This window comes from Felis catus, chromosome E3 (genome assembly GCF_018350175.1).
Source record: "Felis catus isolate Fca126 chromosome E3, F.catus_Fca126_mat1.0, whole genome shotgun sequence".
NCBI classification, from domain to species: domain Eukaryota; kingdom Metazoa; phylum Chordata; class Mammalia; order Carnivora; family Felidae; genus Felis; species Felis catus.
In genome coordinates this window covers 26,603,978-26,623,883 of record NC_058383.1, presented here as the reverse complement: position 1 = coordinate 26,623,883, position 19,906 = coordinate 26,603,978, and the positions used below count along the sequence as shown (strand labels likewise).

The 19,906-nt window shown below is 40.7% G+C and overlaps 1 protein-coding gene across 4 annotated transcripts in view; it reads right to left on the bottom strand.

Moving 5' to 3' along the window:
* Positions 1–19,906, bottom strand: part of SMG1 (SMG1 nonsense mediated mRNA decay associated PI3K related kinase) — a 139,888-nt gene that overhangs the window by 7,882 nt on the left and 112,100 nt on the right. For all 4 annotated transcript variants that reach the window (XM_045047987.1, XM_023246641.2, XM_023246642.2 and 1 more), the window contains 19 exons: positions 18,614–18,862; positions 17,975–18,113; positions 17,778–17,887; positions 17,439–17,657; positions 16,436–16,626; positions 15,069–15,241; positions 14,641–14,920; positions 13,903–14,175; positions 13,438–13,672; positions 12,947–13,173; positions 9,948–10,098; positions 9,660–9,849; positions 8,820–9,289; positions 6,094–6,231; positions 4,306–4,458; positions 3,147–3,326; positions 2,025–2,252; positions 1,160–1,371; positions 893–999 (listed from right to left, as the gene is read on the bottom strand). In XM_045047987.1, the coding sequence (XP_044903922.1) occupies positions 893–999; positions 1,160–1,371; positions 2,025–2,252; positions 3,147–3,326; positions 4,306–4,458; positions 6,094–6,231; positions 8,820–9,289; positions 9,660–9,849; positions 9,948–10,098; positions 12,947–13,173; positions 13,438–13,672; positions 13,903–14,175; positions 14,641–14,920; positions 15,069–15,241; positions 16,436–16,626; positions 17,439–17,657; positions 17,778–17,887; positions 17,975–18,113; positions 18,614–18,862 (3,925 nt within the window). The remainder of the gene's footprint in view (positions 1–892; positions 1,000–1,159; positions 1,372–2,024; positions 2,253–3,146; positions 3,327–4,305; positions 4,459–6,093; positions 6,232–8,819; positions 9,290–9,659; positions 9,850–9,947; positions 10,099–12,946; positions 13,174–13,437; positions 13,673–13,902; positions 14,176–14,640; positions 14,921–15,068; positions 15,242–16,435; positions 16,627–17,438; positions 17,658–17,777; positions 17,888–17,974; positions 18,114–18,613; positions 18,863–19,906) is intronic.

The window sequence follows — 19,906 nt, the reverse complement described above, 5'->3', positions numbered from 1 at the left end:
AAGAGCTAGACATTCAGAAACGAATTTGTACAGTGATGCTTGTTGTGGCACCAAAATACTAGAAACGTATGAACTGTCCAACGATATAAGGTTAATATGGTAAAGACACAGAATGGCATATTAAATTTGGGCATGAAGTCACTTGTTAAAAGATCATTTGGTGGCGAGGAAATTACCAATTTAGTATTAAGTGGGAAAAGACAACAAAAATTGCATTCACAGAATGATCACAATTTGTGCATGTACTATGCATACGTAACTACAAGTATAACAACAAATATATTAACGGACTGACCTCTAATTGGAATGAAACTACAAATTTTTCTTTTTATAATTTCTCTGACAAGTATTTATTTTATATTCATGTGTTATTTTTTTTTAAGTTTATTTATTCGTGAGAGAGACAGCGTGAGCGGGGAGGGGCAGAGAGCCAAATACAAGGCTCAAACTCACGAACCGCAAGATCATGACCTGAGCTGAAGCAGGACGTTGAACCAACTGAGTCACCCTGGCGCCCCATTCATAAATTATCTGAAGAAGATTTAAACACAAGGTATTTTTACTCTCTCACAGAAGCACTTTTAAACTTAAGCCAAAACTTAAAAGGGGGAGGGGAGCACCTGGGTGGCTCAGTTGGTTAAGCATCTGACTCTGGAAATCAGCTCAGGTCATCATCTCACGGTTTGTGGGATCAAGCCCCATGTCGGGCTCTGCGCTAACAGCAGGGAACCTGCTTGGGATTCTCTCTCTCCCTCCCCTCTGTCCCTCCCCCACTCAATTGTGCTCGTGCTCTCTCTCTCAAAATAAACAAATAAACTTTAAAAATAAATTAAAAAAATAAGATTAGGAACAGATGAAGTTTCAGGTCTTTTCTGAAGTGGAAAAGTCATACCTGCAGCAAAGGATGGCTGATAAGTAGCAGCTGACGTTGGACTCGAACATTCATTTGTTGCATCGGTGACTAAGGGTGATGCAAAACCCACTAAATTATTATAGATACTGAAATACAAAATAAAATGGCTTATTTATGAAATGCTTCACCAGGTAGCTACTTATAAATCTGAACAAAACTGAAAAAATTTAAATGAATTAAATAAGCAAAACTTACTCTACCAGATTTTTGCTTCCATTTGAAATCTAGGCCAGAAGGCATCCTTACCTCTGACTCTGTGTTTTCAGTTCTTTCAAGGTGGGAGTTATTTCCTGGAGCATTTCAACGTGTTCTTGACTTCGAACCTGACCCATAGCTTGGACTAATGTGAACAGCACCGTCTGAATGTTGTCTTGCCATGATTTGTATTCACCTAGGAACTGCCTGACACTGCTCTCATAAGGGACATCCTCGCCGTCTGCCAGGGCAGCTTCTTCATCCTGGAATCCACATGTTAATGACTGACAGAAATGGTACTGGTCTCAATAGTAACTCATAAGACAGTCACATTTTGAATAACAAGTAATATGTGTTTTTCCAGCAAGTGTTTAATTTGTTTACCATAATTAACTCCTTTTCTACAGGAATCTGGTTTCCAGTACAAAACAAAAAGTCAAAGTTAAAATAAATCCCCAAGTTAAATGATTCATTGTTTTGTAATGATGAAGTTATTTAGCTTTTTTGTGGGGCTGAGTTTCCTTACTATGGAAATTACGTAGGATACTGAAAGGAAGAGACTACATTTCATTCATTTTGGAGGTGAACGAGCTTAGGGATAAGGCTGGGGAGGAGGACGAGACATTGGAGATCTAAACACCTGGAGACTATATTCAAGTTTCAGCTTTGTTGTTAAGTTATAGGACTCTGGGTTAATCCATTTCTTTAACCCCCAGTTTCTCTGGGTACAAAATCAGAATACGACTACCTGCTTTAGAAAAAAAAAAGGTGATAAAAACACAAATTAACTCCATTACAAATTGGAAGATGTGAACCAAGAAGTTGTTTTTGTTTATATCGTTATTTTCCCAAATACGACTACTTGTAATTTTATGAAAAGAGACATCTGACTGGGTGTCACTCATATCAGTCTTACCTTGGCCATTGCTTTTAGGAGGTGTTTGACATCTCCAAGTTGCCGGTTATGACCAGTGAGCACAGTTTTTATATTATCAACCAGATTCTGAATTGTTTCACAGACCGTTTCTATCTGTTGCTCTTTCTCTGTCTGAATTGCCCTCTGAGTAGACATATCCTGAGTCAGTTGTTTGTGTGCTGACAAAAGCCATTCAGAGCTGCCAATAGGATGTTCAAGACTGGTGTCCTAAACAGAATAAACATTTGATTTTAAGCATTAGATGGAATAAATAATGGAAGATTCTTTCCTTCATCATCACCATTAAAAGGTACTAGTAACTCAAAGTGACACAAACTCATTTGCCAAGTCATGTACTAATGACCTACACAATAGTTTAAGAAATGGAAATAGTTTAAGACATAACAAATGTATCTAGAATAACAAAGATGATCCGAATCTAGAATGCTAAACCCAATGTAAATCATGCTTTCAAAGGCCACGAGAGCTTCCTAATTAAAGTCTTCTCATAAACTATAAACATCAAATGTATCAATTTGCTATTTTTGGACTTAGCCCTCCTGTCCAGCATTCACCTTCCACTAGCCCCGTCTGCTACCGTATTTTCAGTACATTTAAGTCATTTGCTATACGTTGTATTTCTCCTCCCTCTGAAACTCCACAGAACTTCCAACTGTGGCTCTGAGAACCCTTTTCACTTTTTTTAATACAAATACATTAAAATAATTTTTTAATATTTTATTTATTTTTGACAAAGAGAAACAGGGAGACACAGAATGTGAAGTGGGCTCCGGGCTCTGAGCTGTCAGCACAGAACCTGACACAAGGCTTGAACTCACGAACTGTGAGATCAGGACCTGAGCTGAAGTTGGACGCTTAACAGACTGAGCCACCCAGGCTCACTTTTTAATTCATTGTATTTATAATTAATAGGTTCCTTGAGAGCTAAGAGCAAGATTTAACCATTGTTATATCCCTCATAACAACATCATATATGTAGTATACACACTGCATAAATGTAAACCGAGTGAATATATTAAATGGAGTTTGAGCACATAACACTGGCCTTATCATTTTCATCAACAAGTCTCTTTACCCACCCCACCAAGATTCAAGACTCACCACTCTCTGTAATAAACGAAGCTCTAACTCAGAGACCGAACTGTTAAACTGTGATGCAAATGAACACATTTGCTGGCATCGTTTGATTAGTTCAAATAACGCAGCATCCAGGTTTAAGGCTTCTGCAGTTCTAGTTCGTAAACTTTCAAAATGAATGATATTGCTGCAGAGGAAAGTGACCTGTGAAGAGGCAAAAGAGGAATGGAACCACCACAATAAGGGGGGAATGCAATTTTAATTGACATGAAAAAATATTGCCTATTCATTTCCAGAATTCAGGACCAAACTGGTCCTGAAAATGGTATGAATGTTTGACTCTTCTGGGACAAAACAGAAGTAAGCCTGAGAAAGGCTATGAATAAATGCACTTTTTTTTTGGTTGATGTTATTAGGTCTGAGATGGTTAAAAGCACCTAAGTACAATTGGGTAAAAGTATCTGCTGTACAACTGCTTTCACACAGAAAATTTATTCCGTAAGAGAACTATCATCATATTCAGGGGCAGCTTATTTGTGCTATGTCCAAATTTCAATTTGGAATGTTGCCCTTCTGCTTCTCCTCTTGCCTAACTTCACAGTAAAGATCACAGAATACTAACTGGCTATTTGACGACATTACGTACATCTTTTAAGGTATGATAATACTATTGTGATTATGCAAATAGTTCTTTTAAGGACGTACTGAAACATGTCATTGATTTAGTCTAATTATCTACCTGACTGGACATACCTAATAGTTTGTTTCCATTCTCCACCCCCCAAAGTAACCAACTTAATCCACAACCTCTGGCAGAATTCAAGATCATAAAGACATTTTATTGCCATGCTGAAAGAACAGTATCAAATCTTTGGGTCACCTAAGCTGCATAAAGAGAACCTTAGACAAATATGGAATTCAACTCCCTATTTTCCAACAGAGGCTGAATCTACTTTATATTTAGCTGGGAGGCAGTAAAGGTCCAGGAAAATAACTGGCTGTGAGCTCAGCCTAAAGGATGGATGCGATGCCCTTCCCACCAAGGCCTACCAGGTCCCTCTTCCCAGTACTGTCAACTTGAGGGTGGGTTCTCAAGCTACCCCTAGTTATCCCACACGTAACTTCCAATCAGCTGTATCATCATGTAACTGAAAACAAAGATGGCACGCACGGGTCACAATACCTGGCTTGCTCTTTGGCTCTCTTTAAGGACAAGATTTCTTCTTTCGGCTATTGTTGCTTCAAAATCCTGCAGTACAGGTGCCAGTGCAGGGTTAGCACCGCCTGCCCACTTGAGTCGCTGTTCAATACTTGCTTCAAGTGCTGCTAGTTTCTCCTGTAAAAGCCAGCAATCTCAGTGAATATCTGACACTCTCCAATTCCTACTGGGCATTTTATATCAATACCAGGGAGATTCAAAAGAAGCACATGCATCATTCAGAAAACATTTTTAACAAACACCTTGTGGAATTAATCTCGATTTCACTTTCAACAGGTTCAACGTGTCTGGGAAGAACTGGCTTTCGGTTTGTCTTAAAATTTTTCCTTTTTAAATAAAGTAGTCTTTAAAATCAAACACCTGCTACATCCAATTCCTAATGCACTTTATGTGCTATCTAGAAGAAAATCCATTTATCGCTTGCAACAACATGGATGGAGCCACAGAGTATAATACTAAGTGAAATAAGTCAGAAAAAGACAAATATAAGGTTTCACTCATATATGGAATTTGAGAAACAAAACAAGTGAAGAAAAAGAGAGAGGGAGAGAGAGACAAACTAAGAAACAGACTCTTAACTATAGAGAACTGGTGGCTACGAGAGGGGAGGTCAGTGGGAAGAGGGGAGAAATGGATGATGGGGACTGAAGAGTACCCTTATCATGATGGGCGCTGAGTAATGTAGCGCATTAGTGAATCACTATATTGTACACCTAAAACTAATGTAACACTGTACGGTAACCACCTAGAATTAAAATAGAAAGCTTAATTCAAAAAATCCATTTATACTTTTGGTTGTGAAAGATGAAAATCTAATTCTCAGAAACTCAGAAGCTTATGGAAGATAGTAAAAATGTATCCAGATTACCATGATAAAGAAGGTTTTATGTAACAAAATTATTTCACTATTTATTCACCACTTCAGGCAAAGGGTTCCCATCCTTTGTCTTTCCTGCACTTCTCTCCCGTTCTTTCTCTCACACAAACACACCTCTCAAGTGAGAAAGGCTCTCCACAGTTGAAAACTAGGCCTAGTATGCTACAGAGAAAAGGTACTTTGATCTTCAAAGAAGTGAGCTCCAGAAAGTTTCATTAAATATGTAAAAATTATAGAAGTGACTACACTAGATTTTGTACTCACATTAATTTATAAAATGAACAGGAAGACATCAGTTACTACTACGTACATGATATAAGAATACACAATACAAAGATACGTATATAAACATAATCAAGAACTGTTTCTCTTATTTAAAAAAGGGAGGTGAGACTAAATATTAAGCAGAAATGACAAAGAAATACAGTCAATAATAAAAGGAAAACATTCTATCGCCTTTAAATACCTTTAATTATACAACAGGGATAAGAACTGCCTAAGTTTTTTAGGTCTGAACAGTAAGCCAGATGGAACTGCTTATGTACATTTCAGAAGACACATTTTTCTAATCACCAGAGTTCCCTTAATGCACAAAGGCAGAGTGATCATCAAATCCATTAAAAACCTGAAATATTTAGTATGTCTCTATTCCTGGCTCAAAATACACAGCTTAGTAGCGGGAGTAGATTTGGTTACCTTGGAGGGTAAGGAAAAAAGATAAATCACCCGTAAAAGTGAAAAGTAGTGTGCCCCTGTAGCTCAGAAGCCAAGGACAGACGGGCAGATACACTGAACCACGGAGCACCGACACGTCACCACGGTGCAGGTGCTCTCTCAAAGTCAATGTGCTGCAAGTAAGGTCTGACCGAACACACCTGAACTGTTGCAATTGAAGTTTCAATTTGGCTCAGAGTATGGAGTTTCTTTTTCATGCTGGTTAGGATGGCAGACCGAGGGGGAGGTGTGACTGACACGGCTTGTGGTCTATTGATAAGGAGGTCTTCATGCTGCCACTGTTCAAAGAAAAAGCAATGTAATAAAATCAGCAGGAAAAAAAACCTTTAGATAAAGAGATGGGAGGTATGAATTAGGACTGGGGGAAAGGAAAAAAAAAAAAAACAGCTGCAGCAAAGCGAGGCAGGCAGAGAACTCTAAGTGCAAAATTACAAAATGATCACAACCAGGTGAAAGGTTTCCTAATGTAGAGAATGGCTGATAAATTTCTTCAATCAGTGAAATGCAACATCTAAGTAATAATTCTGAAGATATTTCCAAGTCTGTAAAAAAGTTTAGTATACAACCTCCCCCAAAAGACATCTCCAGTTAAGAGATCAGAACGGGTACTGGGGGGTGGGGAGGGGTTGTCCAGCATAAGGCTACAGAAGTGATTAAAAGAAATGATGGCAGGAGTCACAGAACAAAGACTTCTCCGGAGAAGAAAGGGGCAGGCAGTTGCTGACAGAGGGTCAAGCGCCTTCCATTTCAAGGGTGACCCCAGAAGGCCAACTGGGCTATAATTTAAAAGTAATACACTGCGCTTTTATTAAAATGATGGACAGCTGTTCAGATGAACAAAACTGAAAGGCTTTTTTATGTTTTCCATACGGCTGTCAATTTTTAAGGAAATAAACTAAAACGTATCAAATAATGAAACTTTCAACATCACACTTTTTAGAAGAAAAAATTTTAAAACCTCCGTGTTGGAAAGACTATTAATACGTAATGAAAACAACTTCAAAATCTGAATAAATTAGTTTTCTTAATTCATGAGCTAAGAAAAACAGCTATTGATAAAACCGCAAAGAGAAGGAAATACACTGGTTCCTCACACTGGGCTATAACCACCAATTCCACCACTGGGAAGCAGCTTCAACATAAATGATTCCAAAAAACCACTGTCTGTACCAAAACAGACCCCAAGAAAATGGCAGTCCCCAAATATTACTCTATGAGTTATATAACCTGTTTGAAGCTACTGATAATATTGAAGCCTGTATTGGCGGGGGTGGGGGTGAGGGTGGGGGAATAGCTACAATTTATACTGTGCTTAGTGTCTTAAACAGAACATAACTTTTTTTTAACATTTACTTTTAATGTTTATTTTTTGAGAGAGAGCGCACACGAGTGCACGCATGAAAGTAGAGGGAAGGGGCAGAGAGAGAGGAAGACACAGAAGCCAAAAGAGCACAGTGCGGGGCTCAAACCCACAAGCTGTGAGATGATGACCCAAGCAGAAGTGGGATGCTTAACCGGCTGAACCACCCAGGTACCCCTTTAACGTTTATTTTTGAGAGAGAAAGAGAAAGAGAAAGAGAGAGAGAAAGAAAAAGGAAAGAGAGAAAGAAAAAGGAAAGAGAGAAAGAAAAAGGAAAGGAAAAGGAAAAGGAAAAGGAAAAGGAAAAGGAAAAGGAAAGAAAAAACAGAGAGCATGAATGGTAGAGGGGCAGAGAGAGGGGCAGGGAGACACAGAATCCGGAGCAGGCTCCAGGCTCTGAGCTGTCAGCACAGAGCCCAACACAGGGCTCAACCCCACGAATCACGAGATCAGGACCTGAACCAAATCAGATGCCTGAGCCACCCAACTGTCCCAAACATCATTTTTTTTTTTTAAGTTTATTTATCTATTTTGAGGGGGGGGGGGGGGTGGAGAGAAAATCCAAGCAGGTTCTGCACTGACAGCCTATTCAGGGCTCCATCTCACGATCCGTGACATCATGACCTGAACTGAAAGGAAGAGTCAGACTCAAATGACTGAGCCACCCAACATTCCATATAGAACATCAATTGGGGGAGAGGGGGGAGCGGCGGATTTTTTAAAGTTTATTTATTTTTGAGAGCGAGAATCGCAAGCAGGCTCCGCGCACCTCCCCAAGCCCACCCCAGTGCAGAGCCCAATGTGGGGCTTGAACTCACAAAACACGAGATCGTGACCTGAGCGGACACCAAGAGTCAGATGCCTGATCAACTGAGCCACCCAGGTGCCCCTAGAACATTTTTAACCCTCATGGTCCTGAACCTTTGTGAGAGGTACTGTCCCCACCTTAGGGAAGTTAAACTCAGATTCATATACCTGAATCCAAATCCATCTCACCCCCAAAGCCTGTGCTATCATACTGGCCCCCTAACTAATCAAGGACAAAAACCGGCTTCTCAAAAAAACAATTTCCAAATGATGACAGATTCATGCACAAAGTTGGTAACACATCAAGAGAGCATCAGGGAAACAGAACAGAAGTCACCTTAGAAATCATCTTAATTACACGTTAAATCATATAGGAGGCACATTCACATAACGAATAAATTCAACAATTAGAAATTATATTTACAAGCAATACTTAATGACACAGACAATACCAAACACACAACGCTGATGGAAATGAATTCAAAGGTCACAAAGTGTAAACACAAAACACTCTCCACTACACGGAACACAGACAAGGAATAACAGGAAAGAAACACCAAAATTCCAAAAAGCTGGGTTTGCTGCAAGCTGGCACAATTCAGGATGTTTATATTTTTTCCCCCTTATATTGTTTTATATTAATCTCCCCAGATTTTCAAATTCCTACATTGGGGAAAACCACACTCAAAAAATACTTACTTGAAACATGGCAATATGCAGCTGAACACGCTGCAGGCTTGTCTTACAAGAAGAAATACTGGTTTCCAGCCTGCGCACCAAATCATGCTTCTTCCAGGCAGTGTCGTAGGAACTCGCTAACACAGTTGCCCTGTTCATGACCAACTGAGAGAACTTTCCGATCTGGATGTTGTGCTCCACTGCTTTCTTACAAAGATCATCAACAGAAACTTTGCTTTCAGCACCAAAATCCTTCGCCTCTACTTGAGCAATAATGTCTACACCTAGAGCACTGATAAAACTGCAGAGGGTGAGTCCTAAGGCTTGGTTGGGAAGTCCAATCAAGAGCTGCCTCACGAAGTCAGCCGTGAATGCCTTTATAGGTTTGGCCATCTGGTCTTCACTGAAACAAGAGTTTCTAAAAAGGGTTTTCACATTGACCATCTGAACAGGCCCATTTACAGTATTCTGATCTTCAAGTGAACTTGATCCTAAAAAAAGAAAATCTTCTTAAAGTATTTCATGCAAAGCAAAATAAGGTGACAGTACTGCTTATTTAAAAACAAGACTTGGGGAGCCTGGGTGGCTCAGTCGATCGGGCGTCTGACTTCAGCTCAGGTTGTGATCTCACAGCTCGTAAGTTCGAGTCCCCGTCAGACTCTGAGCTGAGCCTGTTTCAGATTCTGTGTCTCCCTCTCTCTCTGCCCCTCCCCCAGCTCACACTCTGTCTCCCTAAGAACTAAATAAACATAAAAAAATAAAAAAAGACTTAATGAACATACAATTAAATTAAGCCTACCCCATCCTACACAACTAAATTCTACACAACTAAATCCAACACGTTTAAATGTGAAGTATTACCTGACAAAGTTTTAGAAAAGGTACCACAGAGCCTGAAGAACTCCTTAATTGTCTGTAGTCTTTTTAGAAAGAAAATTTCTTCTAGCACCTGCCGGTGATTATCATCATCAAAAAAATTGACTTGGGTGCTCCTAGCTTCCCTTATAATGTCAATCTTTCGCCAAGCTATGGGAATTTCCATCTTGTTTAACTATGTAAAAAAGAAGAAAAGTTCATTTCTCCACTCTTTGTACTGTGAACAACTACTTTACTACACTTGCATTATTTATTCATAAAGTCAATATTTACCTTTTCAATTAGTAAACCAAAAGCAGTTTCCACTTGGGCAAACATGCCATCAAATGCTACCAACAGCATCTGACCAGCTGACATTTTTGGTGTTTCATCAACTGAACCATTTCTTGGTTGGATTAATTCACCATATTGAGCGTGAAGTATTCTAGAGAAAAAGAAAAGGGAATTAAAATCCTACCTGAAGAGTAGTAAGTTTGAGAGAGAACACACAGAAGGTCAACAAGTGTCAGAGCCGGTTAATATGTAATCTAGAAAACAAATCTTGTTGCGTGAAGAGTGTTCACGGTAAAACGGCATGTGGTGTCCACCATAATGTGAAGTTAATGATTCCAATTCAGTATTAGTAATTGATCATGTGATTAAATTTAATGCAAACTTGAATTATAACAATTTTTAAAAGAACTTTTTAAGATATTACAGTCTCATTTTATACAAAGAATGTAAAATAATATAGCCTCCCAATAACTGTCAAGAATCACAAAATTCTGAAGTTGGAGGACTTAGCAAAAATTGTCCAGGATGTTCACACTACTGTCACATGACCGAGCCAACTACAGGCAGTAAACTCAGATGCCTGCCATCTTTGGCAAGCTTGGTTTTGAATAATGCATAGTCTGAGCATAGGTTTTCAGAAATTCACCCTGCTCATCATTGTTAACTTAAGACTTACAAAGTGGCTTATGGATCAAGACACTATTCCGAAATTTTTATATAAAAAAAATCAAAAACAGCACTCCTAGTACCTACAACTAGTATCAGTTTATGTCACTAATGTTAACTAGATTGTCAACTTTATCACACAGAAACTGCTACAAAACTATTAAGAGAATTTAAAAACTAGGCTAACCAGAGCAATTTCTTCTTTTTTTTTAATATACGAAATTTATTGTCAAATTGGTTTCCATACAACACCCAGTGCTCATCCCAAAAGGTGCCCTCCTCAATACCCATCACCCACCCTTCCCTCCCTCCCACCCCCCCATCAACCCTCAGTTTGTTCTCAGTTTTCAAGAGTCTCTTAGGGTTTGGCTCTCTCCCACTCTAACCTCTTTTTTTTTTTTTTCCTTTCCCTCCCCCATGGGTTTCTGTTAAGGTTCTCAGGATCCACATAAGAATGAAAACATACGGTATCTGTCTTTCTCTAACCAGAGCAATTTCTAATGGAAAAAAGAGCTACATCATGCTATAAAATTTTCCTTAAGATGATGAAAGTTTCTCCAAAACAAGGTACAAATTTAAGCTGTAACAGAACCAAGCATGAAGATAGTCACCCAACTCATACAAAACAGTGGACAATCATCCATTTGAGGTAAGGGAAATCTGAATTAGATATTAAAGGGAGATAAATGAGGGCTGAAATACAGTGAGAAAGAAAGGTGTACTGATCTACATTTCACATTTGAAATAATGCTAAAAATTAAATGATAAAGATGTTAGGCAAATAATCTAAACCATCGTCTAGCTGACATTTATAATAATTACACTCTTTTTTTTATTGTATGGTGAAGTAACTACAAGTAAACATAAAACAGGAAAACTGTGAGTGCAGAAAACACTAAAAATTATTGTTAACATTTTAGGTCAAGTAGCACCATGATTAAGAAAAATAAGTTTAGGGCCTCCTGAGTGGGTCGGTTGGTTCAGCGTCCAACTTCAGCTCAGTTCATGATCTCACAGTTTGTGAGTTCAAGCCTTGCATTGGGGTTCTGTGCTGACAGCTCAGAGCCTGGAGCCTGCTTCAGATTCTGGGTCTCCCTCTCTCGCAAAAACAAACATTAAAAAAAATTTTTTTAAGAAAAGTAAGTTTATATTTTAGATACATATACTTCCTACAGTATTTAAGAATGAAAAGATACCTGCTTCAAACTAATTGGGGTAGTACAATTAAAAAAAAAATTTTTTTTTAACGTTTATTTAGTTCTGAGAAAGAGAGAGAGAGCAGGGGAGGGGCAGAGAAAGAGGGACACACAGAATCCAAAGCAGGCTCTGGGCTCCAAGCCAGCAGCACAGAGCATCACTCGGAGCTCGAACCCACCAACTGCGAGATCATGACCTGAGCCAAAGTTGGACCCTTAGCTGACTGAGCCACCCAGGCGTCCCAGGGCAGTACAATTTAAACAAATAAACAACTTAAACAGATGCAGATAATACCCAAAGGTGGTAAAACAAAGGTTCATTCTACTATTCTACTTTCTTTAATCTTTGAATTTTCTCATGGAGGAAGCACGGCAGGTGAATCCATTTCAACTCTCTCAATTATACTTTCTGGGGTCAGCTGGACACGAGAATGCCAAAGAAAGAGGTCTTGAGTCACCAGAGATAAAGGGACTTAAACCATGGGGATAGTGCATGGCTGGAGGAACCACCCAACCTTTACAGGTTCCAAGGTCAAACTGTTTTTCTGGATTTATGAGATGAAAAACACAGCGTTCAGTATCTAAAACAAACTTAATAAAATTTAAGCAAATTTAAAAGCCTTCACCTGAAGTGAGCCGTATACTCCATTAGCTAACTAAACTGGCGCATGTGATTTCATGGAGTTCTGAGGGCTGGCTTAAAAAATACTATACTCCACTCCGTGTGTATTCACATGGGGAAACACCACCCACGCACGCGTCGTGTATGTGTTAGAACGGCACGGAGCTACACACACACAAACAAGCGCGTGAGTAACTGGTGAAACCTCAGAAAGCCCCGCTGACCGCGGCAACATCCCTTTCGCGGTGCTGCCACAGCCCATCAGTAGGCAAGATGCTAATGCCGCAGGAGGGATGAAGCGTGAGCGAGATGTCCCTGCACACGGTTTTTACGACTTCCTGAGAACCTGTAGTTATTCCCAAATAAAAGTTTTTTAAAGATAAGTAAGCATTTGCAAGTAATTGTATCTGCTGTAAAATTAAAACTGAACTCAGAGTAGAGTAAGAGCTCAGAACCCCTTTATCTGGCTTCCCCATCTCTTTCCCAAGAAAACTGCACAGCTAGCATTCACTTGCCTGGCTACATCGATGTAATGAGCATGTGTTTCTTCCTCAAGTCCCATAGCTGCATTTCTTAAGTAGGCCTGAAGAGATTCAACTAGAGTCTGCAGGGGAACGCCATCAGTGGTCTGCTCAATAAGACTGTCCAGCTCATGAAGCATACTTTCTAATGTGTACTCTCCTTTCATCAAACATCTCAGTGCTTCTGGAAATATGATTTGCCGGAAATTTGAATTTAATTCCTATAAATATGTGAGAAATATATTTTAATGTTTTCTGAGTTTAGATAAGTTATACATTTACAGGCTTAATGCCATATATTAAGAACTTATGCAACTATAACCAACATATGGCCACAAACCTCTCAGTGATCTTTAAGTGACCAATGAAGCAGGATTAAAAGGGGAGAAGTCAAATTGCCTTTCTGAACCAAAGATGTAAGAAGTACGGTGTTCAACTGATCTAAAACAAATTCATCAACTTTAAGCTAACTTAAAAGTGCTCACCTGAAGGGAGGTGTATACTCCGTTGGCCAGGTGAACCGCCTCAGAAGCTTCCAGGGGGTTCGGGATGTCTAAGTCCTGCGGCACCAGGTGGCACTGCTTCAGTAACTGCACCAGGCACGTGACGTTCCCGCTCATGCTGCAGAGCTCCTCCAGGAACCAGGCTCCGTCCCGAGAGGTCAGATCCACCAGCTGCTCTCCCGCGCTTGAAGCTGCACCTTCCATCATCAGGTTCCGCCTAAACTCAATTAAATATCTGTACAGTGAAACCGACCCAGCTACCCTCACTCACAAAAGCGAATGCCTCAACACTGGAAAGGAAGTAAAGCAGTTGTGACGTCAAGCAAGACCCAGGACAGTACAGAATACCTTAAGTTGGGGATTAAACAAAAAACCAGTGAAATCGCAAATAAACATCAATGTTTTCAAGACAACGAAACAGTCTCCACAGGAGGCTGGCTGACTCACCTTGTGAGGGTACAAAGGGCCGAAATAATAACACTCGCTAGACTCAAAGATCCTTCTTCTCCATTCTCGTGAAGAAAAACTTTAATACAACGTTCAATTTCTTTCAACTGATCTTCACAGACAGGCACAGTGACAGCTTCCTGTTTCAAGCGTTCCACTTGCCTAATAAGCCTGCTGTTGATGTCGGCTGCGTACCGCTGCAGAGTCATTTCGGTGGCAGTGATGAACTGACACACTGTTGGGGGGGGCTGGGGGGCATACTGCATTTCGTATCTATAAAACCAGAGAGAGGCGCTTGTTTACAACACAACCACACTGGACCCAGGGCGACATGGGGTATCGCATATGATCCTCAAACCTTAAACAGGAGAAATCGTGATTTCCATTTTTACAGCCAAGTCTTAGGAACTGAAGTAACTTTCCATGATGACTCGTTAATGAGGGACAGATCAATGTTTGAGTTTAGCTCTCTTGACCCAGATCCCAGTCAGTGGCTAAAGAGACTCTGACACTGGGATCCACTTTATTTAATGAGGAAAACCACACTGTCTTAGGAGGGAAAGCATGAGCTCAGATTCTCCTCAAACCAAGAAAAAAGTGACTCCGTTTAAAACCCCATCCATCAACCCATTCTCGCAGAAAAAATGAAATATCATGCACACATAATGATAATCATTTGAACACAGCTTTGCTTCCAATCGCAGGAGAAGTTAAGCAAATGAAGCATGACCAACTCACTTCCTGTAGAGCTCTTGACAGCGCTCTACTGTGATGTTACAGATGAGCTCTTCCATCCAGGTCTTCCACTGTTCAATCCGATGTTTCTGAAATATGGCCTTGGGGTACTGCAGAGCCACGGTCGCATAGTGATGCAGCTGCTCCAGGCAGCCCCGGAGCACGGAGCGCCGCTGCTGGAGAAGGGCGCCCACCTCCCCCTCCAGCTGCTCGCACTGGCTGATCAAGTGGGCCTGGCCGGCATTCTGTAGAAAGGCTGTCGCTGGCACATAGCTCGGAGGACCTTTTGGTGAAAGAGGACTATTAATACCAGTGCAACTATTCCCACCCAGCAGTCACTGCAAGGAGCACAAAGCAGAACCCCACACATAACAAAACAACCCCAGATTCACAGGCTCACGTGTGTATCTAAAATAAATCAAAACCCATACCAAGGTCCATTTGTGTGCTGATCTCCTGAAGCAAACTTGCAAGCTGTGTTGCTTCTAAATTATTGAACGCAGCCTGATAATGTGTTATCCACTGTTCAAATTCATTGAGCTTCACCTGGATTGCTTCCTGAACAGCCCTTTGCTGAGTCTGTAGTTGAGTGTGCTCAGAATACCTAATAGGAAGGGAAAACATTTTTTAATTGGTTCTTTCTTCTACGTACTTTCATAACCTTGATTTTGCTCATACTTGGGACTGCCTAGTAAGCTCCCTTTTCAATCCTGAGGGCAGTGCTCAAACGTAATACCTTACTTCTCTGATTTTTCCCGTAACTCTCTCAACTATACTCACAACATTCTAAATAAAATTCTACCATACCTTCCAGGTTTTGAGTTCTCTTCAGCATAAAAGACAAGAAGGTTGACAGATCTTCTGAATCTCACAGACTCGTGCAATGTGTTGCATCTGCATATTTACCGCTTACTGAGCACCTACCTACTCTGTACGAGGTTCATTCACTTAGATCATTCTAGTTTAATGCTTACCTCAGCAAAGTGGATAACATACCTGCCACTGTACTACTGAATAAGGACTCAGACACAGACTGTAGAGAGAAAACCCAGGTTTGCCTGAATCCAAGTTCATATTCTAACCACTATACCCACCCATCTCCCATAGTTACATGCTCAAACATGTGAATATAAAAAAGCAGAAAATTTAAATGAATTTTTGTGCGTTAACATTTTGAAATTGCAGTCCTTGGGAGTATTTTTATCATTTATGTAAACTGCTGTAATAATTCTAATTCAGGTTGACAATGTTTACACAAATGTGAAAATTCTCCTTCATGGCAAATATTAAGAAACAAGAGCTTGGGGCTCCTAGGTGGCTGTCAGTTAAACATCTGACTTGGGGGGCGCCTGGGTGGCGCAGTCGGCTAAGCGTCCGACTTCAGCCAGGTCACGATCTCGCGGTCTGGGAGTTCGAGCCCCGCGTCGGGCTCTGGGCTGATGGCTCAGAGCCTGGAGCCTGTTTCCGATTCTGTGCCTCCCTCTCTCTCTGCCCCTCGCCCGTTCATGCTCTGTCTCTCTCTGTCCCAAAAATAAATAAACGTTGAGAGAAAAAAAAAAAAATTTAAACATCTGACTTGGGCTCTCAGTTCATGATCTCACAGTTCACGGGTTCTGTGCTGACAGCTTGGAGCCTGGAGCCCACTTCATATTCTTTGTCTCCCTCTCTCTTTGTCCCTCCCTCTCTCGTGCTGTTTCTCCCTCTCCCTCCTTCCCTCCCTCCCTCTCTCTAAAATACATAAACATTAAAAAAACCTTTTTTTTTTTTTTAAAGAAACAAGAGTTCAACACTTTTAAACCTGTGTTGCAGAGTGTGAGAAGGATGGTCCACTCCTTCCGCTCCTTCTAGAAACTCTATTTCTTCTAGCAGTTTGCCCTGCAGTTTTTCCACATCTGTCAGTTGCTCTTGCAAGCTTAGGTATTCATCTAAGCTGCTGTCCAGCTTGGGAAGCACAACCAGCATCTCATCCCTGTTCTTAAACCAGTTCACCTGTAGAAAGATAATTATGATTACAAAGATTCTTACAGGGTCAATTGTGAGACAGCATGACACGTGCCAGAAGGAACGTGTTAGATGAACACTCTGTCCCTGACAGGGTGATGGTATCACCTGCATTTTACAAATAAAGATAAGCAGGGCGTTCAAGTTCACACAGCTGTAGTAAACGGGGACTCAAATCCCACAATAGCATGTAGTTACCACCAAGGCACACAAAACAGTGTTGGCATCACTGGCTACCACAATACTAAGATTAAGACTGACGGGAGGCTATCTAATTAAAGAACACCTAAAATAGTCACTGGTAAACACACTGCAGTGTATAAAAAAGGTCTAATTTTTTTCAATTCATGAACCCATCTCCAACAAACGGGAGTGTGATCATGTGCCTTTATGCACAACACAAATGTGTTGGCAGCATTTCCTACTAATAAGACATCAAATCGCCCTATTTTGCTGCCCTTTCAATGTTGTACATGACAGTCCTCCAAAAAAAATTTTTTTAAAGATAGCTTTAGAGGCACGTGGGTGGCTCAGTTGGTTACACGTCTGACTTTAGCTCAGGTCAGGATCCCGCGGCTCGTGGGTTCGAGTCCCAAGTCGGGCTCTGTGCCAACAGCTCGGAGCCTAGGGCCTGCTTCAGATTCTGTGTCTCCCTCGCTCTCTGCCCCCCCCCCGCTGAAAAAATAAACATTAAAAAAAAAATACTATTCCTATGAAAATAACTAAATCAACAGAGTTTCACCCACTTTTTGATGGACATGTTAACACTAATAAAAGACGGTGACTGTCACCGCCCTCACCTTAATTTCAGCTACTCTGGAAGAAAAGAGGCTGCGGGTGATCTCTCGCTCCATCTCTCTCTTGCTCTGCTTGCTCTCGGCCTGCTGGCCGCCTCCACCGTACACAGCGCCAGCAAACCCGGCCTCGCCCCCGGCCGTCCAGTCCACCAGAGGGTCATACACAAAGGCCTCCAGCAAAGTCAGCAGAGTCTCTCTGCCACGCCGCATAATGTGTAGAACCTGTTTTCAGAGAAGTTTCAATCAGGCTTTCCCCCAGTTTCCTCACTGAAATGCAGTCTTTCATTCCACAAGATCTGTTAAGTTAACAGGTACGTGAAAAGGTGGAGAGAAACAGCGTACCTGCTCGCATGAAAGCCTAAAAACACCTTCTACTCCAGTTACACCCAGTGCCGTTTCAATGTTCTGTGTCATTCGGAAAGGGACCTTCTCAGGAACTCTAAGGCTTTTACCTTGAAAAGACAAATGGTTCTATTTTTGTCCTTTCACCAAAAACATCTGACCCACACGTAAATGTAAAAAGTCCAATTTGATTTTACCTTTTTCAAAGCAAACGTTGTAGTCTATGTGAACCACCTCTCCAGTCGTCATATCTATGAGAACGTTATCCAGATGTCTGTCTCCAAGGCCAATTATGTATCCGACCATAGACATGACTGCAGTAGATCTGGCGTAAGACTAAACAAGAGGGTAAAGGGTGGGGAGAGCAGGCTGTAACACCATCAGCAAATCTCCTTCCAACACAGACTGGACGCTTCCAAATTCCCAACACCATAACCCCGCTCCCTCATTTCTAACTAGCTGGCACTCCTCGGGGCTGTACGAGCGGTCACGGAGGCTCTGCGCTGAGCAGCAGCACACAACACTGTGGTCCTTGTTGGTCATGCTCAGTATCAGAATGCTGGATTTTAAAATCAAACTATTTTCAGTCTCCCTAGTTTTTCCTTTTCTCAAATTTTTATTCTTTCGTTCCATCCATAATCCCCTCTGTTCTGCCCACACACAGTCATGGCCACGCCTCATAAAAATAAGTGCACATAAGATTCAAATACAGTTCTCGAATTTCCACGTCTGGAGGGAGACAAGGGGGAAGAGAAGGACGGTGAACAACACACACAAGATAGGAAACAGGCCAAAGAAACAGCAATATTGATTACAGTCGCAAACAAAACACATACCTGTGTGACTCTCCACCATTCGTCAGGGGTGGTACAAGATGACCAAAGCTCTTTAGCAAGGAGATTTGGGGGGGTGGCCTCCATTAACTCTTCTAATACCGCCTTCATTACATGAAGAGGCCAATCTCGTCGGGACACATCCAAACTAAGTCCAACTGCTTTTAAAGCAGGGCCAATTTTACTATAATAAAGTTCACTAGGACGAGGTACAATTCCCGGATTCTGAGGAGTTTGGTAGGAATCTTGGGCCTTAAAAAAAAATTTTTTTTAAGAAAAAAAATTAACTTTATTTAAACAAACGTTACTTGGAATATAAAGTAGTATGTTAAAAACTGATTTTTGAGTGGCATTCTCCATCTATCTAGCCAATTTATACACACCTAACAGGTAATTCTTCTGGAAGTTCCATCTTTCTTACAATCTACACATCTTTTTCTTAATTAACTACTATGACTTTATTGGAAACTTGGTCTACTGTTCTATTTTCTCGAGGTTCAATTCAAACTCAACATCCAATTTACATTCTTCTTTGTAACATACAATTCTATTTAAAATTCGTCGTTAATTTGGAATGCCTGAGTGACTCAGTAGGTTAAGCATCCTACTTTTGATTTCTTTGGCTCAGGTCATGATCTCGCGGTTTTTGAGTTCAAGCCCCATGTGAGACGCTGTGCTGACAGTCTGGAGCCTGCTTGGGATTCTCTCTTTCTCCCTGTCTCTGCCCCTCCCCCACACGTGTGCGCTCTTACTCCCTCTCTCAAAATAAACTTCAAATCTATCATTAATGAATGCACAAATTTCATTCTTCACTGATCAAGTCATTTAACAACATTCAGACAAATATTTAGGTAGTCCCTAATTCCCATCGCTAATCTACCCCCCAATAATTGTTCTGTAGTCTTCTATGCTTATTTTTTAAACTTGACTCCTTTCAAACTCTTGTTCCTTCCTATACCTAACCTAATTAGATTGTTTTGGCTAGATACGGAATCCTGAAGTTCAGACTAGAAAACTTACCTTGTATGTCTGTAGCACTTGGTACTGTTCCTGGCGTATACTCAACACTCAGGTACTTAGCTACAATTAATGCTAAATTGAATCCCTAGTCTAAATCAAAATCATAAATTTCCCAGTCACAAAATCACATAATTAACCCTAAATATAAAGTTGTTTATTATTTACATCCTTAACTTAAAAGAACCTGGGTTTCCAAGCTGTTTCTTATTATAAGTTTAACTTAAAAGACCCTAGTAAGCCCAATAAAAAAAGCATCAAGATGTTAAATATCAACTT